Raw genomic sequence first — 24564 nt, 5'->3', positions numbered from 1 at the left:
AAACTGGCTTCTGCTACAGGCCTCTGAAATATCAATGAAAATGAAAAAAAAAATGAAAAAAAAACTTTTTTGCATTTTAGTCAAGAATAACATAATCTCTAGTTTTTACACTTTATTGACTAGGCACCACACACATGATAGAACTACTGGCTTTCTTGGACAAACCTATAGCAGTGCTGTTAATAAACAAAATAGTGAATGTCAAAAATCATTCCACTTCATCACAACTTTCAATAGACACAACATAAAGAAGCAAATCAAATACATATTTTGAAATAGAGAGTGGCAGAAATTTGATGTAAATGTAATGAGTGGATAAGAAGCTTCAAAAGTGTGTATGAGCGCATGTGGAGATTATATCACAGATATTATTAAGATTTGACTTATTGTATTACATTTGTGAATGAAGGGAAGTATATTTCTACAAGAATCAATTTTTAACAGCGTATCAGAGGGCCCAGCTACTTTCCCGTACAGCTATATCAGCGTGTTTCGTAAAGAAGTTAATGTGTGAACATGCTGAAATGTCCATATTTAATGTCCTTTATTACAGCGTCCCCTCTGGCGTAGGAGTGGTCCTTGATTAGCAGAGTGCCATGGAAGAGGTCTCCAGCGCCGAGGTCCTCCAGCATCCCAGCGTGCCACACAGAGCGGGCCAGTGGAAAGAACAAGAGGCGGCTCTGCCCCAGCAGGACAGCGGCCCCCGCGCAGAGTCCGGCCTGGACTCCCCTCTTCTCCCACAGGCCCCAGGCTCTGCCGTGTCCGCGCTGCAGTCCAAAGTGAAGGCCCTGTCCGAGCGGAGAGCTGCAGGGAAAGAAGACAAGGGACCACCAGCACACGAGCAGGGGCAACAGAGAAAAGGCCCCAGCAAGGCCCCCACTGGACAGCAGGTCGCCAGCAAGCCGATTAGCAGCGACGAGGAGGTGGACCCCCAGTTTCAGGTCCATACCTACCTGACTGACAATATCCTCCAGAGTGACCAGGAGGACCTGTACGAGGACTCATACAAGATGGGACCCCTGTCCAGCCTGGCTCTGTCCAGAGGCCTTGGTGAGGGGGCCAGTCTGGAGAACCTCTCCAATGGGGTGGGCGTCCAAGAAGAACCCAACACCAAGTCCTGGACACCTCCCAAGGGCTTCTGGAAGGCTGCCCGGCCGGAGACACTCCTCCTCAGAGATAATCTGCAGGCAGGTAGCGAGCAGGCTCTCCGGGCCGACACTCAGCACCAGCTGTGGGAGGCCCCTATCCAGAGGAAGGCCACCCCAGGTGCTCAGCCACTCCGGAGGGATCTACAGAGGTCCGACAGCTTGGAGAGCCACCTGTGGAGGGCTGGGAGGAAGGAGCTCCCGCTGGGGGGGCTCTGGAGGGCCGACAGCTGGGAGAGCGTCTGCAGCAACAGCAGCACACTGTCGCTGGCAGAGCGTGTAGAGATGAACAGAGGCATTCTGAAGCAGATGCTGAACAGGCCTGAGAGCAGGTCTCAGAGCCCGCTGGAGCTGAGGGGCAAGGAGCTACCAGAGTGCAATGGCAGAGGTAATTCCCAGTAATCCGACAAGCTGGAGCTCAAAAGAGCTGATGGGTGGAGGAGCTTAGTGCCTTCTGAGAAGATCTTAAGATGTTCCCAGACATCCCCTAAATTATCCCCCTGGCACAACTTGCTTACTACGTATAAGTCTATACAGTAGGGTCACTACATCTGCAAATTTAACATGTGCAAATTCACTTATCTGTGATTTGGTCAGGCCGATGGGGTCTTAGATAGATGAAGAGCAGAACTAGATGAAAGTAAGTCAAAAGTTGCTAAGCGCACGTTGTACATTAGCAGCGCAACAGACTAGGCTTGTGAGACGAATACTAGCTAGTGAGTGAGCCCCTCACTGACTCCTGCCCAAGTGCATCCCAGCATCTGCATCTCAACATGGTCTTGTTTTCATAATGTAACAAACACTCCATGTTCTGTGTTGCCAATGTGGGGAATGACAGGCTGGAGATGACTTTATACACTCACTAACACTTTTATTGCTCATTTTATTACAGTGGGGTGTGATGATCGTGGAGAAAGAGAGAGAAAGGACAGGCATCCGCTGGATGTGGGGGAGGGATTCATGTTGGTTATTTTAGCTGATTGCTATGAGTTATGAATTTTCTGTTGTTTGTTTTAGTTGTTCATTGTTATTTTCATAAAACTAAAACCAATGCATTAACAGTTTAATTATCATATAAGGGAGGGTTACTTATGCCTTTTAATCTTACATACTATATACTGTAGTACAGTATGCAACGGTGTAGGGGTGGACTTGGCTACAGGCGAATTTGGCTATTTGTAATGGTTTTCTGCACTGATCCCTTGCTAATGTCGAGACCCTACTGTATTCTGAAACTCAGTCCCTTCCCTTGACAATCCTATATGAAATAGTTATCCAGAAGGACATAGTACTCTTGCATCTACATATGTACCTTTATATATTATGGGTTCTTATTGTATTCTGTGTTCTGTGGGGTATGCAAGCTATAAATACATATGCCTCAGAGACAGGGTGGAAGGGGAAGGCCAGTGTGTGATGGACAACAGCGTCTAAACCCAGGATTTATCTTGTAGGCCTGTCTGCTCTGAATGACAGCGACTGGGATTCTGGGATCTCCCTTCAGGACAGTGAGCACAGTCACAGGTAACCCTGTCCCATCCCAGTCCCCGAACTCTTCCTCAACTACAGTGAGTGTAAGAGCAGTTCTCTGAGCTGCACTGTTATTAAATAAAGGGAAGCCAGTGTTTTTCTATCAGCTGATACTACAGTTACAGGAAATTATTCCATCATTCAATTGTCCAGATCAAGTTTTCAGGGAAGGGATAGAAATTACCTCCACGGAGGCATTAACATTCATTAACACTTGAAAATAGCCGAAAAACAGCTGAGAGAATTTGTACATATTAGTCAGCTTGTAGTGGGAAGGCATTGAAGGGTTTTATTCACTTCGTATGAGAGGAAAGTCATTCTTTGCCTTCTGGTTTACAATTATGTTTTTTGATTCAGTCTCAAAATTATTTAGTCCATCATTCCTTAGTCTAATACACAACGAGGTGAAACTCTCCACAGTTAACTCCTTCTTGAGTCCTAGTGAAGTGAAACAGAATCATGTGATGATTGTGTCACTCAATACCATGTGCAAAACGGCAGGTGGCTCAGTCCATCCTGGGCTCCTGGTGCAGCTGAGGTGCCCACTGTACGTCCTACCCCTTTACAGAGAGAGCTGCCCCCTGTACCCCTGCCCAGAGAAAAATCTGAAGTGCTTGTTTTCCATCCCTGATCTCCGCATATTCTTCTTCATTCCCGAGCACTAATCCCAAAGACAAGCTGGCAGCCTGTTCCCCTTGCGAGTCAGTGGGCGATGCCACAGCTCTTGCAGCAGTGTCACAGAGAGCCGTGCCAACAGGACGAACTGGCAGAGCCACACAGCTGCCCGGCAGCAGGAGCTTAACGTTCCAGCACATTGTTAACATGGATGTTACATAAGGAGCTTTAGATAAGGGGGAAACGGACACACACTCTGGGTAGTTGATTTTTTTTTGATGACACAGAAGTGTAATATTTCAACATGGTTTTTTTTATGTGGACCAGACGGCAAATACGGGTACTTTCTGCTGTCTTTAATGTTGTAGAAGTTTTCCAAAAAGGGCAGAAATCTCACGTTTAGTCTCATGTTCAAATGGATATAAACATTTGGACTAGACTATTTCCTACAGCTAAGTATGGTTTCTGCAGCACATTTCCATATTTGAAGCCCCTGAGCTTGTACATACTGTATGTTCCTCCAGCTGGCTCTGCTGATATCATGCACAAGCCACGTCCTTGTGCTATCTGGCAGAACTGCAGGGTTAGTATCTGAAATTTCATTTTACTTTAATTTTAATAGGTTAAATGAATATAAAGTGTGATAAATTCCACAACATTAGGCATCCATGTATTTATTTAGGGTTACTTAGGAGCAACAGGCACAAGACAGGATACACCCTGATTGGGACGCCAGTCCGTCACAGGGCATACACAGACACGCAAACACTCAGGCCAGGGCCAACTTTCTCAGAAGCCAATTAACCTACCAACACAGTTTTGGTCTGTGGAAGGAAACCAGGGCACCTGGAGGAAACCCATGTGAACACAGAGAGAATATACAAACTCCACGCAGACAGTACCCCAGGGTCCACAATTGAACCCAGGGCACAAGTGCTATGAGGCAGCAATGCTAACCACTGTGTCACCATGCCTTCTCCACTACATTAACTACAATTTAATTCCTCACCCCAAATAAATTCAGATTTAGTTCCAGATCCAAATGCCAAAAATCAATCCAGTTTCACTTCTACTAATAAATATATTCAATTTCCTCTCGGTTTTGTCCTACAAGTCCCACATGTAATATATTAAAAGTTTATAATTTGCATTAGAATTACCACTCTAAATAACCTTTTACTTTTCATTTTTATTTCCACACTCAGTTTTATTTCAGTCTTCCAGCTGTCAGAGTGCCCTGCCTCACATTTACCTCCACTTCTCTGCTGTGGTTTACCTTTTTCCTTTATAGTGTTTATTTAGTAGTTGCTGCTTCTGTTCACCTCTGTGACATTGCCAAGGGTGCGTTGTGGTAGCAGTTATTTTTTAAATGGGGGGTTTCAGGGAAACAGACTCACTGACAAAGCCGGGTTAATTACACTGAGTACTAAATTAGAGTGTTGACCCCCTTTAGGCCACAAGAATTAACATCCCCTCAGATACAAGATAGGTAACAGCAGTTTTCTTAAAGCTTTGGCCTATAAGAAGAACATGTTCCCAACTTTGAAAAGTAATTTAAAAAAGCATATAAGATGCGATTATAGCAACCCAAATAAAAAGAATACAGTTCTCTGGAGTTTAAAATGCAATGTGTGAGTTCGCATGTCTCTTGGTTAGATTTTATTTGGACTTCGAAAAAAGTGAAACCATTTGTCCTGCACTGGAGTGAAAAAACGCTTTAAGCCAAACATACCTCAGAGGTGACCGGAAACACTCTTCCATTGTCTCCTTTTCGTGCCTGTTCTCCGACGCCAGGCCCCGCGTCGGCCTAATCTCTAATCACTGCCGGCCTGCCTAATCCCCTCGCTCCCTCACGCGCCTGGCTGTCTCTCCGCGGCAGGGCCTTTGTTTCCTGTGAGGAGCTGCCCCTCAGCCCCCGGCATGAGCAGGCCAAGCGGCTGCTGGAGAGAGCCCGAATGAAGGCCCGCTCGCACCCTCTCAAGGCCGACCACAGCATCCTGCCCATTCAGAAGGAGGCGCCGTAAGTCACCCGCTCTCAAGCCTCAACGAGTCTCTCTGTCTCTCTGTCTGCTGTTTACTGCCAGGGCTCAGCTGGGAAGGCTAGCTCCCCCAGCTCATCTCTCCTGCGCCACTCTAGGCACAGTGGAGGCCCTGGCGCTCTCCCTGCCCTCAGCCCTGCCCTGCTGTGAAATACATTTAGCGTTCGCTTCTCTCATTAGCTTTGAGAGTGCATGCACGTTATGACAGCTTGTGTGTTATTTTTAAGGTGTTTTCTTAATACGATGTTCTTCAGTCCCAACAGCTGGAGATCATCTCCTCTTCAATAAGAAGAGAGTGGGATTTTCTTTTCTTTTTAAATGCTTTTTGTTTGCGGTGTTGTGGCCTACTGCTGTGCCCTTCAGGAAGCAAATTGTTTTGTTATTGTGCTGCAGTGGTAGCAGCCTGTTTTGACGCTCACAAAGGGAGACAGAAAACATCCATGAGGAAATCTCAGGGATAAATCTGCAATCAGAACCCCAACTTGCTTAAAAACAACCCTCATCTACTGATAGAGATTTGGATCCCATGTATGTATTAACCAGTTACGTATATCTAATACCTGTGAATAAGACCTGTGCTTTTTTGGACATCCCTTAGCAACTAAAACAGATGAAGCAGCCTAGTGTAGTTTTTTCTTGGAAGGAATAATGTTTCCTTGTTGCATCTCATCTTCCGTATTAAGTACAGAACTACTGTACCTCAAACATGTACAATAATAATTCTGCCAGAATTTAGTATCATTTCACATTAAACACATTTTTTTAAGGATCTGGGTTATTTTAGTGTTCTGCAGCATAATCCAAATGGTTTGCAAAGTTCATTATGATGAATATGGTAGCATTCTGTTGTGTGCACAGCTCATCTTACCTCGAGAGGCGATTATTTAGTTGTTATTCTTCCTACCCAGCTGGAAAGTGTTGCAAGGATGATTCTTGTAGTTTTAATCAACTCGTGCTCAATATTAAGCTAAACACTTCATCTGTTCTTGCAGATTCTTTAACTTTGGCTATTTAAGTTTAAGTGACCCAGAGTTCAGTGCTCTTTGACATATGCCTGGCAGCTACCGGTACTTTCATGTAGATTTGTAGACAGGTAAGGAAGATCCTTTTTCTTCCTCCCTAGTTTTGTGCAGAAAAAAAATCTCAATAAGACAAAGGCTACTGTATCTATTTCAGAGTTGGGTTGGACAATTTAAAATAACTTTTTGCTTGAATACTAAAAATACAGGTGAAACAATTTCGTTGGTTTTAAATCAAACTGCAGAACTTTAGCAATAATGTGGATCCAGTAGTATTTTAGATCCTGCTTTTGTTTTGTTAGGAGTAATTAAAATGATATAATAATTAGACAAACAAGCTAGACAACACAAGTAGCAACAATGCACATAAAGTGCTTTGGAAAAGCAGGCACAAATTGCAGGCTGTGATGAACGCTTGCCAGGCTCAGTGGTCCCTGTCTATTTCTGAACAGGAGTTACGCAAACTGAAATTATGCAATAGCTGAGAGGGATGATTGTTCCACAGCGTTGTGGAGCACCTCTGTGAGATTAGTGCTCTTGCAGATTCAGGACATTGACATAGGCTCCCCAGGGCTATAAATACCACTTCTCAGAGCTTCAGTCTCTGCGTTATGTAAAGACGGTCTCTCAAAGGTTTTCTTTTTAACCAAACCATGATATGCCACAGGCCTTTTTCAACACAACAGGGTAAAATGGAATTTCAAACAAAAATCTACAGAATTAATTTAAAAACCAGGGCTTTGTAAAGCTTGCCCAAAGATCCGTACTCGCTTTTTCCTGAAAAAAGAGGAGCCAAAATGCTCCAAAAGGGAAACAATCTTATTTTGAAATGTTTCAGCTTCCACCAGCAAGCATTTATCATGTCAATAGCATGTGTGAAAAATCGTTGTAAGGAATAGATAATGGTAAAAAAAAAAGCACCATTTCAACTGAAAAATAACAGCAGTTAATTCTAGATTTTGTGGCACTTTAAAAAGACATTTATGAACTAGGAGTCACACTACCAAGAGTCACACAACCTGCAAATTCTGTTTGTAATTTTCTCAAGTAAGGTTCTAAACTGACATGCGTGAGGAGAATAAAATGAAAATCGGCAACAGTATATTGAATTACTACAGATCTGTCACACTGTTCAATTGCTTTTTTGTTTTGAGGAGGAAGTCTTAAAACCCTCCCTATTTATAAAATGGTGTGTATATTGTTTTGCACTATTACTATATATACAAATTGTGTTTGCTCATAAAATCAGGTTAATCGACTTAACAGTCCCACATAGTAGAAACAACAGCCCAGTCCTTTTCTGCTGCGAACAAAACAGCTTAAAGTGTGGATCTCACAACCATGCTAATGTTTGATTCTATGTCTAATTAAACTTCCCACCTTGAGAACCAGAATCGGTGTTCAAGGGTACAGGAATCCGAAGGGAGGTGGGAAAGCACAGGAACCACAGGGACACCCGTCCTATGGGAATTTACAGCTCCTGACATTCCTTTGCGCCCTCAAGATAAATTACAGGCAGTTCATTTTTGGGGTGTGCCTCTAGCCCTTCTCCTGTGGAAAGACATGGCCAATCCGCCTTCTGAGCCTCATTAGACAACATCGCTCACATTACCCACAGGGGTGAAGGAGCCTGTACTGTCCTGTCCCCTTCCCATCATGCAGTCTATTCCACCCCGCTCACCTCACATTCTCAACCAGAACCTTGAAGGCCTGGACGCCCCTGTTTCATCTGAAACTCGATGTTTAATTTGCTTCCACTCATCGCTCCCCCCTTTCTCCCTTTCTCGTCGGGAGCTGTCATCCTCGCCAGCTGTCACCCCCGCAGATCAAAGCCCCCAGACAGAGCAGTGGGCGCCGCCGTGCCAGTCAGCTGTTCGCTGGGCTGTTTCCTGCACAGCCTGCCGCTCTGCTGGGGCCTCAATCACAGGAGTGGTAAAGCGAACTGCCAGCCCGATCAGGCAAAACCTGCGCACTTGACAGCTAGCTCTGGCATCAGTACTGTGTATCTCTGTTCAGGGTACCTGGCATTGAACTAGAACTGTCAAAATTCTGTTTAAAGCCAGGGAGGTATGAGTGTACAGCCCTCTCAGGAGAGACAGATGTTCAGAGGTTTGCTGGCACTGCATTATGAGCTCACCTAATGAGAGCTATGGGACTGAACCCTTTTGTTCCCAGAGGCCTTAGCTTTTGGATCGTGACATGAGCACAGTTCCCCGGTCAGCTGTGGAGTTTAACCCTCAGAACACAACCCCACACACACGTTATTACAGCCAAACAGGGTTATTGAAAAGTGCACCAACCCCAAATTGTGTGTGTCTGTTTAAACTGGAAAAGCACCCCTAGGTGTATCTCTTCTCAGTAACCATTTTATTTGATAATAAGGCACATTTAAAAAAAAAAACTGCAAAATGCAGTCAGAAATATGCTCTGTTGTATTGCCTAATGTGTCTGCGCATGTAGAGCTAACTACCACTAAGGAGAAAGTCACTTCTACCTCAGAATAAAGTTAAAGATCACTGTAACAAGGTTTAAATGACAAGATATGTTTGTGCAAATGCCAGCTGGCATACACCGACTAAATAATGTCATATGTAATTCTGGTTTAACTGTGTTTGAATGAGGCCTAACAGTGTCCCCAGTGTCCTTTCTGGGATATTAGATGAGAAATTCTAGTGCAGGGAGAAGAGCACCACCTACTGATCTCCAGACAACAATTATAGCAGCAACCCAGTGTTTCTGAGAGATCTCCCATCCTAATACTGACCGGGACCAGCTACACTGAGCTTCTGAGGTCTGCTGACGTCAGGCTACAAGGTGGTAACGCTGATCTACCCCAGTGTTAGGGAGAGGCTTTTATTGCTAAGTTAGAAATTACTGTCTTCGTACAAGTGATGATAATCCCCAAAAAAAAGAATGTTACAAAACATTCCTCCGAACAGCGGAGAACAGCATTAACACATTCATTTTCTGGCCTCTTACTGTCAGGCCAGTTTAAAGAACTATCAACCCCTATCAGTGCAATTTCAGTTTCTCTCCTTTAAAAGGATTGTTACACCAGGTGGATCCAATCAGCAGCTCATTAGATCCTTCTGACTGAGGAATCAGAAACAAATGCTGCCAAACACATTCACAGAATACCAAAACCTCGAAAAAACAATGTTCCGCTCACGAAAGGCAATAAGCATAACTGCAGAGTCCTTCTAAATCTAATTTAAAAAACCTTTTTCAGGTTTCTGAGTGGCCCAGCCGGTAATGGTGTTCTTGTAGAGTCCATGTTGAGTCCTCTGGACATCCCTGGGTAGAGTCTGGGCTCTCTTCCTGGCCCTCTGTGAGGATTGTTCCCCTAACAGAGGGGTACAGCTGACCAAGCACTGCTGATGATGGATGGGCTAGTGTCTGTCAGTGGGCCCTGTGGCTTGGCTGAAGTCTGGGAGATTGCAGTGTTGTAAGTGAGAGCCATACTCCAGCCAGTGCTGACTGTGCTCTAGGAATGGGGGTGGCTGCGACATTATATATTTTGGAGGAAATTGTTCATGACCCTCACCCCTCTGGCACTGGAGTGTTGAGCCAAGTAGACTGACAAGATCAAAAAGAAAAACTGGTGGTTCCAGATTTAAAACCGTCAGTAAAAGGGGGCGCATAAGTGATTGAGGACCCAAACTCTCTCTCTCTTTGGCAGGGAGTCGTCAGGGGCTGGCCTGCTGCGCCGGGGCCTAGCTGGAAGAGATGGAGCGACGGCTTCATGCGGGAATCTGAGCGACTCTTCCAGCGGGGAATCGAGCGGCGGTCTGCGGCGGCGGCATGGCCAGTCCCCCACCAGGGTGCGCTTCGAGGATGAATCTGCCCAAGACGCTGAGGTGCGCTACCTGGAGCGCCTCCAGCAGAGACGGAGAGCAGCCGAGCGCGGGCAGGGGCTCCTGGTCTCCAAGCCTCACCTCTCCTCCTACGTCAACGGGGGGCCCTCCAAGAGCGAGGGCAGCTCAGGCAGAGCAGAGCGAGGCAGGAGCCCCGAGGGCGCCCCCCTGTGGAGCAGGAAGACCAGGAGGACCCATGACGGCAGTCATAGTAACAGCGAGAGCGGCTCTGACAAAGGCCAGTCTGCCTGCAGGAAGTGCAACTCCTGCGGGTCTGTCCTCCAGGAGCTCGATCAAAGCTTATTACCAAGTAAGCATGCTGACAGCTCCCTTTCCGATTCTCACACCCCCCAGCAGGCGCCCTGCCGGGCTCAACAGGAACTTGCAGTGAAGATGATCCCATGCTGGGTGTCCCCATCAAACCACCGAGTGCGAACTGAATGCATCAAAGAAACCTACATAGGGGAAGTCTCCCCCGTTGAAGACAGAGATTTCAGAACAGGTAATGGAACATGTGGGCCACATGGACAGGCTGTGCAAATACAGGGTGTGAAGGGAAGTGTACTGAAGGAGCGTTCAGAGGCAATGCAAACTATCAGGACAGAGGAACCCTGCCCAACTTTCAGCAAAGCCAAGAAAGGGACCAAAACTGCTTACATAGGTAATGAGCCAGCTACTGTTGCAAAGGGAGACCTGAGCTACAGTGATAGGACAGTTGCTCATGCGAAAGGCCAACAACGACCTTTAGTTCAAGAAAATTCAAGGCCTCGACCCAGCGGAGCTGAGAATGGATCTCCTGGCTTGAAGAACTCAACTTTGCCTCCTAACCCTTACGCTGCAGAGCCAGACTACCCTCCAGATTCCAAGATAAGCCCTTTTCCTTCTCCTGCCATAGAGGAAACACCCGTACCTCCCCTTGTGGAAACGTCAGGATACAACACCCAACATAACCATGATCTTGGCACTCTTGGACAGCCCAAGAAATCAGCTTTGAAAAACGGCTCAAAGAATCACCCCAGTGGTCAGCGAATTGTGAAGGTCTTGCCCTCTGTCCAGTATCGCTTGATCCATTTACCTGAAGACCACAGTTCAGACTTTTCCCAGACCGCTGAGTCCCAAGGCAAACACCTCTGCTCTGCACTGAGCTGTGACTCTGAGCAGATGCCCACCGAAAGTGGACAAAACCCACCAAGCCTGTCCACCAGTCTCTGCAACAATGGCTGCACCAGACCTGCAGCCCTGTACACACCAGCCAGAACCGCTGGTGACCTGAGCAAAGGGGCTGAGCTGCAGCTATATAACACTGCCTCTGAAGCTGGTAAGTAGTATGTAAAATGTCCAGTTCTAATCCCACATTCTTTGAGGTTTGGGAGAGACGTAGGCTCCCAAGTCACTCAGCCATTGCAGATCTCTGCTAATTTGGCGTGCTCTGTTTGGCACCTCTGGAGGTTGCAGGTTTGAATCTGGATTGTATCGGTGATTGGGAGATCCCAAGGCATGCACTGAGATTCGGTCTGGTGCCTTAGTCCTGCTGTTTAGGCTGTTGGCTTGCAGAGGTACCAGTTGCCAGCAGAGAGCCCATCTCATTCAAAACTGCTGGTTCTAAGGCTGAGGAAAATCACAACAGTGCATAAGAGTCACCTCCATCTTCTTTACAAAACCACTCTGGAGCGTTTCAGTGATATGTTTCATTGCCTCTTTAATAGAGTAACAGTTTTCTAGAACACTCTGCTACACCTGAAGATGAGAGGATAAAACGGCCCCCAGCGTAAGAATGAAAATGTATCTGCCTTTCAGTAATTCAAGTCTGCCAGCCACACTCATTTGCAGAAGTTGTGCTGACACACAGGCATATCTATTGCACTTTTTTTGAAAGTTGAAGAAAGGGAGAAAGAGAGAGACCTGGGGACGGTGGAAACTGGGCAGGCACCACCAGAGAGCACAGTTTCTGTAAACACCTGATTAGAATCCCGGCTTGTTCATTCATGCCAGGCACTTTTAATTGGCATTGTGAGTTAATGTAGGCCACGCTCGACCCCATGCTCGACGTCAGCTGCCATCAGTGCTGTGGCCAGACTGAGAAGCAACTGCACGGCGGACTGGATGATTCCAAGATTGCACAGCCTGTCCTCCTGGAAGGACAATGTGGATGAAGGAAGACTGTACTGTTCGGGCTCACTCCGAATCCCAAAGGGGTGACACAAAAGGAAATGAAGACCAGCTCCGGCCCTCACTCCTATAACAGATCCATACGCCACAGGTCAGAGCAGGATAAGGATATAAGCAGGATGTCCACATCGTGTTTTTTTTTCAAACCACTGTTCACCATTGTGTACGGCCTTATGGGACCGCTAAACCCCAAATGCTCCGAGATCTCTAAAAGAAATTTCCTCTTCCTGCTGTTGCTTTTTTAGTGACCACTTGTCTACCCTGCAGGATACTGTCAGCTGAATGAGGACATGTGCCCCCACACTGCCAGCGCTGCGCCACGCCCGGAGTTACAGACAGCACACCCGGAGCCCCTCTCCAGTGGAGACTCCAGACACAGGGGACTGCTGAGGGCAGAGCATCCGAGAGACAGCGCTGAGTGAGTCCGCACTCAGGGGCTCTTGAGGGGGGTAATCAGTAACGCTGGGGGTGAAATAGTATGTCAGAAAGATGCGTCATCCAGCCTTCATTTTCACTTTATTTTCTTATTAGTAAATTAAATTCAGGGCTGGAGAACTGTAGTTTGGCATTTCTGACAGCAGCATGGTGTGTTCCCTTATAGGTGAATTGCATTGTCAATGTGAAATGCTGTTAGAGCCAACTTCAGAACAAGGCTGCCCTCTCTTGGAAAAAAACACAAATGAAAAATGAACAGGCTTTTTGTGTCTGCTGCCATGTAGTTATCTGTCATCTTTGGCATTTTGAAAAAAGTCACTCCAGTCCTGCATTCAGTCTCAGTGACTCCAGTCCAGCACCCAATCTCAGTGACTCCAGTCCAGCACTCAGTCTCAGTGACTCCAGTTCTGCACTCAGTCTCAGTGACTGCAGTCCTGCATTCAGTCTCAGTGAATCCAGTCCAGCACCTAGTCTCAGTGACTCCAGTCCTGCACTCAAGTCTCAGTCAGTGACTCCAGTCCTGCACTCAAGTCTCAGTCAGTGACTCCAGTCCAGCACTCAAGTCTCAGTGACTCCAGTCCAGCACTCAGTCTCAGTGAATCCAGTCCACCACTCAGTCACAGTGACTCCAGTCCTGAACTCAGTCACAGTGACTCCAGTCCAGCACTCAGTCACAGTGACTCCAGTCCAGCACTCAGTCTCAGTGACTCCAGTCCTGCACTCAGTCACAGTGACTCCAGTCCTGCATTCAGTCACAGTGAGTCCAGTCCTGCATTCAGTCACAGTGAGTCCAGTCCTGCACTCAGTTATATTGATTCCAGTCCAGATGACCTCAGACACAGAGCAGCAACTCTCCTTTATAGCAAACACAGGCTACAGAGAACCAGCAGCAAAGTGAACACACACAGAATTCAAACTGTACCTCTCCTGCTTTGTGTTCACAGTGGAGTGGAGGCACACAGGAAGTACCCAGAGAGCTCCGAGATGAAAGATGGCCGGCCCAAGCTGTCCCTGAGGAGGTTCCTGTCTGCCATCGGACACAGCACAGTGGGCAGGCTGAGCAAAGGCCGCTCCAGCAGCATGGAGCAGCTGAGCGTCTCTCCCAGACACAGCGCAGGCTCGCCCAGCTCCTCGCAGAAGCCCTGCGGCCAGCTGAAGAAGGCACCGTCCCTGCAGTCGCTGCGGCTGGTGAGTGGTGCTCATGCCTAGCAGCTACAACATGGTTCAGCAGTTCAGTGGTTTAAGGGTGGGTGATAGGGTTATGGGTCGAGGTTTAGACGTGGAGACATGGGGTTAGAGTTGGTATTAGAGTTTGTGGTTTAGGATTAAGGTAAGGTTAACATGGCTGTGCCAGACGAGCTGCTTTTTCTATGTTTCTCAGCAACATGGTAATGCTTTAGCCTCATGCTAGGGCTGTCCAAACCCCAGTTCAGGTCACAAGTATGTGCTTGTCACTCTGAGGAAATTATTATCACCTGCTGCTACATCCCAATAAGAAAATTGTGCTTCAGTTCCTTCGTGGTACATCTTGGTCCTTGGATTGGAGTACATTTGCCTTCCTTTTCACCTGAGAAAATGCTCTCGCTAAAGTGTCACACAGAAGACAAAAAAAAGTGTGTTGTGTGACCTCATAATGTGGACACACCATGATGGGAGTGTAGTGGCCACACCTGTCAGATTTAAAGTTGTATCCAAATCAGTTTTACATTACGATCCACCTCATTATTTGGAAGAGCTGCAAAATGTTTCCTCCTTCAGGGGGAAAGGGGGCGCAAGAGGTGTCGAGGTGCCGAGTCTTGTCTTCTTCAGGGCTGAAGCTGTCAGTGCTGTGTGCAGCTTAGCATGTGCACACCGTACCTGCCCTGTAGTGAGAAGCCCCCTTCTCACTACAGGAGGAAAAATCCATCTGGATTCACCTCATCACGAGACAGCTTTGTACAAATGTATCATTGAAAGCAGTCACATTTACACTGGGTCAGTGTTCAGCCAGCCAGCGTTCAGCCCGTGCTCAGTCAGTGTTCAGCCTATGCTCAGCTGCTGTTTAGCTTGTGCGCAATCTGGTGTTCGGCCTGTGCTCAGCCTGCATTCGGCCTGTGCTAAGCCAGCATTCAGCCTGTGCTCGGCCAATGTTCAGCCTGTGCTCGGTCAGTGTTTAGATTGTGGTCAGCCGCCGTTCAGCTTGTGCACAGTCGGTGTTCAGCTTGTGCTCAGCCAGCATTCAGGCTGTGTGCATACAAAGCAGAGAGATCCAGTCACACGACGTTATACAACACCTCTTCTCTGGAGATGAAGTGTGGCCTATTCAGAGATCACTCCAACAGATGTCCATCCAAAAGGAAGGACGAGCTCAACATTGAACTGAGAACAAGTGGACAGTTTTGGCCCTTATTAAATCACGACACGCAACTACTAAGAATCCTGATTAGAGTGGGATTTGATAACATCAATTAACATAACTGTGCTGTAGTGCCGACTTTCCATTTAAGCATTTTATGATTATTGTGATTTAACACTTCACCATCAAGGCTCACACACTGCGTTCAAAATCACTGTGCAGGCAGGACACTAGTTTTGACTGTTGGAAGCTCTTTTTTAATAATCGGTTAAACAAAAAATCTCATATATCTTTTATCTCCGTCAAGAGCCACAGAGAGCTTCACTAGAATAATAGTAACTGAACCAGACACTGGAGGGAATAGTAATAATGTATTTAAATGAAAATTTTACTTTTATTTTTTTTTATATCCCTTTCAGTGAAGGTAACCTTAGTGTCCCGGTTAAAGTCTATTGTGGGCTTGAACAATCTAACATATCTACAGTTTCTCCTTAATTCACCTGGTGAAGCAGTTTCTCACTCCACCTCCTTATCTGCTGTGTGTGAGTCCCCTCCTGTATGGCCTTTGGAATAAAAGGTATTACGTAAAGACCAAGTAATTATTGCAATTAAATTTACACTTGAATGGAACCTAAAGCCTGCTCCGCGTTCTGAGCAATCTCTAAAAGCAGTAATTTCACCTCTTTACCACCAGGGGTCTCCCTTCACCCAGCTGCGCAAGGCGTCCTCAGTGCAGAGTTTGCAGTCCCCGAAGAGGAAGGCAGATCGCTCCAGTGCCTATCTGGTGGGAGAGCCAGCATCTTTCAGCCCGACACACAGGTACAGACTGGCACCGACGTCCACTTCCCAACCCTCTCAATTACAGAGACTGAGACAACACTGCAAACAGCTGGGAACACTGGCATGACGCTGCATTCGTCATCAGATGGATCGATTCTTTCAGTTTAGATAAAGAGAAAGATTTTATTCTCCTTTGGGGGAAATTTGTTATGGGCACCCAGCACCCCTGTACGTTCAATAGAATGCAAACAAAAAAAGAAGAAAAGAAAAACATTCCACTAATTCTATTACAAAAAATAAGAAAAACATTGCACACCACTCTATTGCACATATACAGTATAACACATAACACCGTGTGACATTTATAACACATCAGTAGTAATTTTATATTTAAAATAATGTGGTATTACAGTGTGGTTTGGTCATCTATCAGTTCATTTAAAATCGCAAATTACCCGCCTCATCCAGATGGCTTTGGAGGTCATGAAGGAGGAAGAGCTGAAGTCCACCCTTTCAGTATGTCATTATGAGCGTAACCACAATCAGTGATTGAACCTTGCAGTTTTAGAAGCTTCTGACTTCTGCTTTTTCCTTCCATTTAATTTTACTTGAGCACGGATAATCCTTTCTTTTTTCTCTGAGCCGACTCCTTTATTTGATCCGCTTTCCAATCAAACATCTTGTTCAGATTCCTAATTCTAACTAAGGGGGATTTACTTTCAGAAAGAAAAATCTTGTACCAACCAGTTGAGCTGGGTTCAGGCAAAATAAGATCAGAAGATTATTTTTAGTGACTGGAAAAGCCACTTTTTTGTAGCAACATTTCCTTTCTTGTCTTGTGACTGTTGCCTGGCCTGTTGGGCACAACAGTCCCAGTTGGTCAACCTATCAGTCAATGTGGTTCAGTCTCAACTGTTCAGCAGTGAACCTGCCACTGTGAAAAGTCCCTTGGTGCTTCTGTCATGGCACATTGCCTTGCTCGTTTAATAAAAAAGTAATCATTCCCCTAATTTTTAATCCTGAGCGGCTGCCCCAGTCTCTCCTATCCTCTGTGCCTGGGCTCCGTTTCTCCCCTCTTCCTGCAGGACTGGGTGTGTTCAGTCAGTGTGCAGTCACTGGGAGTGTACAGGAAGCCGCTCAGCCCAGAGCTGGGAGTTGTTTTTCCAGCTTTCTCAACCCTAAGAACTTCCTGGTCCCGAGGCCACTCTGCCAAGCTGAGTTCCTTGAGAACTGCGGCTTTCTGTCCCGGCTGAATGACTTACACTGATCTATCAATTCACTGCTTCAGTTCAGGGGCATTACTGCAGGATGCCTTGAAGTCAAAGACCTAAACCCTGCACCTGACTGATAGAGCCTCACAGGCCTGCCCCGGCTGAAATAGTCTGACAGGAAAGTCAGAGGTTAGGCTAAGGGGGGGGCAGCACCCAGGCTTCCTCTGCCCACCAACGCCCTTGGCACAGACGTCGGCGACGGTCGTGGCAGGGCCCCTCCACGTGCTTTCCCAGGACAGCCCGGACGTACCTCCCGGCAGCCGGACCGTTCAGTGCTGCGTGAGGCTGCTCAGCTACGCCTGGCATGTGGAAGCAGCTGGGGTTGCGCAACGCTGGAATATTTTCCATCCGTTCCCGCTGTGGAACTGCGGAGGCGTCTGCCGGGAATAAAAATAGCTTCGCCTTGCCTGAGTTATGGAATGTCAAAGGCGTTGTGGAAAAAAAGAGCATAAAACCTTCTTCCCTTTTGCACTGCGGATCTAAATATGATTCCCCAATGCTAGAAAACAATCGCTTGGCAGACACACACACGCATCCATGTGTATAAAAATATAAACTTGGACCTTTGTATGTAGTGTGTAATGAATTGTCTCTGCTGCTTAGGACTTAGTGAAAAATTGCCGTTATCGTGCTGCCTGGAAAGGTGAGCTGGCTCCAGTTGTGAAAGCCCAGAATATGTTTAAATCTCGAGAAAAGGAAAAGCAGGCCTGGCTACTTTCACCCTTCCCCAGAGCTGAAGCCTGCTGGAATGTGAACCCTGCAGGACCTGAGTTAGGACCCCTGGCCAAGAGGTTAACTGAAGCACTGCAGCTGCCCGCTGGCTGATGGGAAGCATCAACAACTGGCCAAAGAATAACTGGCAGGCTAATTCTGGGACTCAAAGCAAACAAAAAAAAAAACAAAAGGGTGTGACAACGGCCCCTTTAAGACTCTGTTCCTGCTCCCACTTCTCCACACTTCCATCAGGATATAAAAACAGTTCCCACAGCAGGGGGGGTCAGTGTGGTGACAGCCAGTGCAGCAGCACCAGACTGGAAGGAGCAGGGAATTTCCTCGCCCTCCGATTGGACTTGCTGTTACATCACCACACACAAGGGCCAATCAGAGACCCCAGGCTATAAATGGCAGACAATAAACAAGGGAGGAAGAGTGGGAGGCATTTCATTCCGGGTCTGGAGCCTGGCCCAGAGGGCACAGGGCTAGCTACTGTTTAACTGCTCTCCTCATCTGCTCCTAAATTTCTTCCAGGATGTTTCTGCCATGTGGCATGTTTGTCTTCAATCTTGCTGTTTCCACAGCCGGCCCCTTGCAATTACTGCCTTCTGATACTGTTGCTAACCAGCGCTTGTTTACACTGATAAGTAGTTAAGTGATACTGGAAGTGATTGTGCACACATCTTTAGGCCATAGCCCAGCAGAGGAATTGTTGAGACTGATGTGCATGCATTTTACACCTTTTTGTCTCTTGTCTTTAAAGAAGAAATCTCACCTGCTATCTACCCCACTCAAACATGTTCGGATATCACCATTGTGAGGACATCATAGCTCCTGCTTTTGACTCTCATTCTGCTTTTATTTGCTGTCTCTACTCTGACTGATTGAGTCCTCTGTAGGGTGAAAGTAGACCCAAAGTGAACAGTTTTAAAAAAAGACACCATTTATAAAAGAAATGTATAGAAAGAGCGCAGCTGTTTCTCGCTTTCGTTGTGAAGATTTTTTTTTATCTAAATAGATCCTTACTCATTTAGCAATACTTGTGGCCAATGCCCCACTCTCACACACTGCCTCCCACACACAGTCACACACAGCCATGAGCACAGTCACAGACTGACACATCAGCTCTGCCCCCCACTCACTGATCTCTCCTCTTCAGCCTTTCATAAAAAAAACTGCTCTGATGAGTTTTCTTCTTTTTTTTATTGTGTATCTGTCTCATTTCCATTCAGTTGTAGTTTTGCTAATACTAAGTCCTAAGTTACTTGGTACTAAGACCTCTGGAAATCTTCTGGGGCAGCAGCACTGAATTTTTTTATACATAATTGTTTTTAGAATTCATTTGACAGATGCTTTTTTAAAAAGCAACTTAAATTATAGTTAAATTACAGTTAAAGGCCTGAATGTCTTTGCAGTCAGGTGAAGAGTGAGCATATTATTAAATCATGATAAAATCGTGCCCATCTTCAGTACAAACACAAAAGTACACCAAATAATATACAGACACAAACCTAATTTTAATTACGCCTGGACGCAGAGTTAATTAGAAATTCCCTTCTCCGCACCAACACGAGGACAGCATGACTTAGTAAATTCTGCTTTACTTCTGCTGAATCTCAGAGTGAGTGTGTTTTGAGAGGAGCTGAAGAGAGATCTAATAACAGAGCAGACTGAGGCACAAAGCTCACAACCCACAGGCTCTCATTGTTGAATTTAAACCAGCGAAGTTCCTGGCCTCTCTGGCAGGGTCTAGCGATGAAAGGGCAGGGAGTTTCCCCAGACCATGTCCTCCACTCCTCCACCTTTCCGTCTGACTAACTCATCCCTGACCCTCCCAGCTGCTTCACAGCACACAGACAGCTTTAAAATGCAAAATTCTACCGTAGAACATCCAGACCACTTATTGATTTTAAACAGATGGTACATATCATGCCCTATGACATACAGACACGGAATGACTGAAGAAAGAAAGTATCAGCTGGATTTAAAGAACCAAGGGTAGAAGGAATGTCAAGATCAGGTCATTCAACCCCAGCAACCTCGCCGTTTGAGAATATTACGAGAGCAGATCATTGAATCCACTTCAACCCACTGAAGCTCAGCAGGGTTGATCCTGGTCAGTACCTGGATGGGAGACCTCCTGGGAAAAACAAAGGTTGCTGCTGGAAGAGGTGATAGTGAGGCCAGCAGGGGGCGCTCACCTTGCAGTCCATGTGGGTCCTAATGCCCCAGTATAGTGACGGGGACACTATACTGTAAAATGGCGCCGTCCTTCAGATGAGATGTAAAACCGAGGTTCTGACTCTCTGTGGTCATTAAAAATCCCAGGGAGTTTCTCGAAAAGAGTAGGGGTGTAACTCTGGCGTCCTGGCCAAATTTTCCATTGGCCCTTACCAATCATGGCCCTGTAATAATCCTTATATATGAATTGGCTTCATTACTCTGTTCTCCTCCCCACTGATAGCTGATGTGTGGTGAGCGTTCTGGTGCACTATGGCTGCCATCGCATCACCAGGTGGTGTATACACTGGTGGTGGTAGAGGGGAGTCCCCATTACCTGTAAAGTGTTTTGAGTGGAGTGTCCAGAAAAGTGCTATATAAGTGTAAGCAATTATTATTGTTAAAGGGCTGTTCTGTGAGGGTGTGTTTATGGCTCTCAGCATCCCTTTGTGTGGATGCATCTGTGTGTGTCCTGCAGGGGGCTCCAGCGAGCGCTCAGTGTGGAGGATGTGGGCTGTCCTAGTGGGGTGCGGACCGTGGGCCGGGTTGCCCAAGCCTTCCCAGATGGGACTCTGCTCCTGGAGCTCAGCCGGCCGGCAAACGGACCCTTCGGATTTCTCATCTCGCGGGGGAAAGGCCGTCCGGACTCAGGTACCATTTGTGTCGGTTTGGGTTTTTCCCAAGATGGAAGGGTCCCAAATTTCTTCCTCTTCGCTGCAAACCCGGGGCGTCGTGAAGGCAGCCCTTGCTACACTCCAAAACAAGTGATACGTCAAGAAAAATACCAAACAGGCGTGGACAGACAAGCAGTCCTCTCCATGTCCCCTTCAGTCCTCCCCCGGATCCTCTTGTGCTGGAGGCTAACGAGTGTGAGCAAAGCTACAATAGCAGTGTACACCTAATCTGAATTATCCCTAGGCTCAGTTAATTGTGGAGTTAGAAATTCCCTTCTCCGCACCAACGCGAGGGCAGCACAACAAAGACAGAGCCTGCCTTTTTCCTGTGCAGGTACATTGGCTTTTCCGAAGTGTTGGTGAGTAAAACAGTTCCTTGCTTTGCCAGGAGTGTATGTGGAAGAGATGGGCGACAGCGGCACTCAGAAGCTGTACGCAGGGCTCCTGGGCGTGGGCGACGAGATCCTGGAAGTGAACGGGGAGAAGGTGGCTGGCCTGACGCTGGAGGAGGTGACCTGGCTGATGACCCAGCACACCGCCACCTCCATCCGCGTGCTGCGCCAGAGGAGGAGTCCGCAGTAGCCAGGGGGATGGCAGAGACGGAGAGAAACCAGTCCCCGGATCCCCCAGAAGCACACCTGTTCTCCTCGGCTGGTGGGGTGACTAAGGTACAGCCACAGGCCGAGGCCAGGGCAGGGAACAGACACTGGCGTTCGGGGAGTGAGAATTATCAGTCCAGGTCATTTGCTGAACAAAGCTTCAAGGACAGCAATTGCTTTCAACTGTTTCTCGCCCTGGATGTTTCCTCCAGGCTACAGCACTGTATGTATTCACTATATTGTTGAAACCCAGACTCTCAAATAATTTCAGCGTACTTTTTCACTGTGCTACTCACACCTGAGGCCCAAAAAGAAACCATGATTTTCTGTAATACCTGCTTGTGAGCCGCAGGTGAATCCCTGTGTCTGGGAAGATCAAACGCAGTTTCTGAGGAGTACAATACAGCCACTCTCTGCACTACCCAGTTAGATCAACACTACTTGCGGTTCTTATTCCTGGATATACAGTGTTTTTTCTGCTTAAAACGTTTGGGCTTCATAAGAAATGAATGTAAAAACGCAGCAATGACAAAAGGCTGGGAGCAGTGGAAAGCACGTTACAGATACTGTACATATTTCAATGAAAAGCCAGTGCAAAGCAGTCATGAATAATAGACCAAAAAGGGCATCTAGGTATTGCCTGGCTCCGAGCTCATACACATTCCAGGCAGGGGAGGGCAGGTGTTCAGGAGAATTGCATCATCATGCAGTAGTAGCTCATAGATACCGTGAACTGTGCACCATTTATTTAAAAAAAATATCAGTGTTAATAATTAAAAGCTCTGCCTTGTCATAACCGTTGACAGTTCAACGTAGCGTGCACATGCCTTTTTTTCTTTCGCAAAACGCCTTTCATCGGTTTGCACTTTGCTATATAGACCCTGGATGAGGCTTAGGTCCCCTGCAGCATCCTGACTGTTCAACCCCCCCCCCCCATCATACCGCAGGGGCAGAATCATTCCACCAGCTGTGTGGCTGCTGTGAGTCTTGAGTTGTACCGAAGGAAATGTGCGGATAACAGATAAAACACACAGTGCCACACAAGACTGCAAGTACGCTTCCACAATGCAGTCGTGACCTATTTGTCATTTACTGGCAGCAGACAAGCTCTGAATAAAGACGAAAGCTAGAAGTGTGAAATTCCTGAGACTGGGTTTCAGAAAAGAGATCTTAAGCAAAGTGATTTCTCTGTTGTCACTAGAATGAGCCCTTTTGAAAGGCAAACCAAAAGGCTCTAGCTCTTACACACCGCCTCAGTGCACTGTGATACGACTGAGTTCTCTGGATTCAAAGGGCTTTGGTACGGTGTTAATCAAAAGACGCCTCATTAGTGTGCTCCACACAGAACACAGGGGACCAGCAGAGACTGGGAGAGCTGGAGACGGCAGACAGCTTGAGAAGGCTTTTGCTTTCAGGAGCTGACACTTATTTGCATGCCAACTGATGGTACTCATTTGTCAGCAAATTGTGTTTCTTGAAAATCAAGCAGACAGCGACGGTGCTTGTAGTACATCCTGGGTTACACACAGCCCTGTGTGGAGCCGCATCAAGACCACACTGATGAAGCAGTAAAACCAAAATCACAACTCTGTATTTCATCATTCACCTCCTGTACATCAAAAGAGCACAAGTATTTTCTCACCTCAGGAAAATGAATAATGAGGAACTATTCTTTTTTACTGTGATATTTGAAAAGAAACCCACTTCATTTTTTTTCCATTTCCTAATGTTTCTGGATTGGACAGACGTTTCCACTATTTAATGTGGGATCATCAGGCTATTTTCAGTATTCCTCTCTAGGAGGTACTGTAACAGAACGGGATTCTGGGGAAAGTCATGAAATATGAGCTGCACCAGCCTTTAGAACATGATCCGAGAGAAAAATGATCCAATATCATTTGTTTCCGTCTTTACTCAGGCCCAAAGAATTCTCAGTTTAGTTTTCAAAATAAGTAGTTGATCTTCCGTTATAGTTAAGAGGTTGAACCTGTTCTCAAAAGAAGAATATAAAAAGTCTTACTACTATTAATATAATAACATTTAAAGGTTTCCACATGACTTGTGAAAGAGGTAAGTGTTTCAGTATTCGGTATTTTCGACTTAAGGCGAGTAAAACACAGGAACTGTGAACTGATACTGTGAAATATACATACAGGGTAAAATATACAACCAGGGTGCTTAAGATTCTAACACAAGTGTATCATGAAAACTGCTAACTGCAGCAAACCCGCTTTAACAAATGAGACCACAGGGTATACATTCCTATAGACAGTGAACGCTCCTGTGTGTCCTTGTACGCACGGAAGTCATCGCGGAGCCGTCGTCTAGTTGAGCAGGTGCAGTATAGCCATTTCACCCTGCAACTCACAACTGGCAACCCACTGAAGCTCGACAGGTGTGAGCCTGGTCACTACCTGGATGGGAGACCTCCTGGGACAAACTAAGGTTGCTGCTGGAAGAGGTGTTAGTGGGGCCAGCAGGGGGCGCTCACCCTGTGGTCTATGTGGGTCCTAATGCCCCAGTATAGTGATGGGGACACTATACTGTAAACAGGCGCCGTCCTTCGGATGAGACGTAAAACCGAGGTCCTGACTCTCTGTGGTCATAAAAAATCCCAGGGGGTTTCTTGAAAACAGTAGGGGTGTAACCCTGGCCAAATGTCCCATTGGCCCTTACCAATCATGGCCTCCTAATAATCTCCATGTATAAATTGGCTTCATCACTCTGCTCTCCTCCCCACTGATAGCTGATGTGCGGTGAGCGTTCTGCTGCACTATGGCTGTTGTCGCATCACCAGGTGGTGTACACACTGGTGGTGGTAGATGGGAGTCCGCATTACCTGTAAAGTGCTTTGAGTGGAGTATCCAGAAAAGCGCTATATAGGTGTAAGCAATTATTAAATTATCAGTGCCCTGCCGAGTGTAATGTGATCACCCACGGACTGATGTCCACTCCTCCGCGGTGCACAGCTTCCCTGCTAGAGCTGTCCGAACAGGCCAGGTCAATTCACCCATTCTGAAAGGCTCGATCGAGTTAGGGCAGTGGACACCCTCTGGAGAATGCTCAGCTCTGTTTCTCTGTCATCTCCTCCACAATCGGTTGACTTTGCCAAAAATATAAAGAAGCAGCCAAACAGTGTTAATATGTAGATATAGAGGATCTTTT

General features: G+C 46.6%; 1 protein-coding gene across 1 annotated transcript in view; it reads left to right on the top strand.

Moving 5' to 3' along the window:
* The window catches only part of kiaa1614 (KIAA1614 ortholog), a 28626-nt gene extending 6102 nt beyond the window's left edge, over positions 1-22524 (top strand). The window contains exons 2-10 of the mRNA XM_088928352.1: positions 554-1533; positions 2600-2669; positions 5170-5310; positions 10028-11520; positions 12639-12789; positions 13751-13994; positions 15836-15960; positions 20605-20777; positions 21189-22524. Of these exons, the coding sequence (XP_088784478.1) occupies positions 597-1533; positions 2600-2669; positions 5170-5310; positions 10028-11520; positions 12639-12789; positions 13751-13994; positions 15836-15960; positions 20605-20777; positions 21189-21382 (3528 nt within the window). The 5' untranslated portion in view covers positions 554-596 and the 3' untranslated portion in view covers positions 21383-22524. The remainder of the gene's footprint in view (positions 1-553; positions 1534-2599; positions 2670-5169; positions 5311-10027; positions 11521-12638; positions 12790-13750; positions 13995-15835; positions 15961-20604; positions 20778-21188) is intronic.
* Positions 22525-24564: the final 2040 nt, after the last annotated feature.

This window comes from Atractosteus spatula, chromosome 11, assembly GCF_055471065.1.
Source record: "Atractosteus spatula isolate fAtrSpa1 chromosome 11, fAtrSpa1.hap1, whole genome shotgun sequence".
In the NCBI taxonomy this organism is placed as follows: Eukaryota; Metazoa; Chordata; class Actinopteri; order Semionotiformes; family Lepisosteidae; genus Atractosteus; species Atractosteus spatula.
The sequence above is the reverse complement of the archived record's forward strand: the minus strand, read 5'-3'. Positions and strand labels throughout refer to the sequence as shown.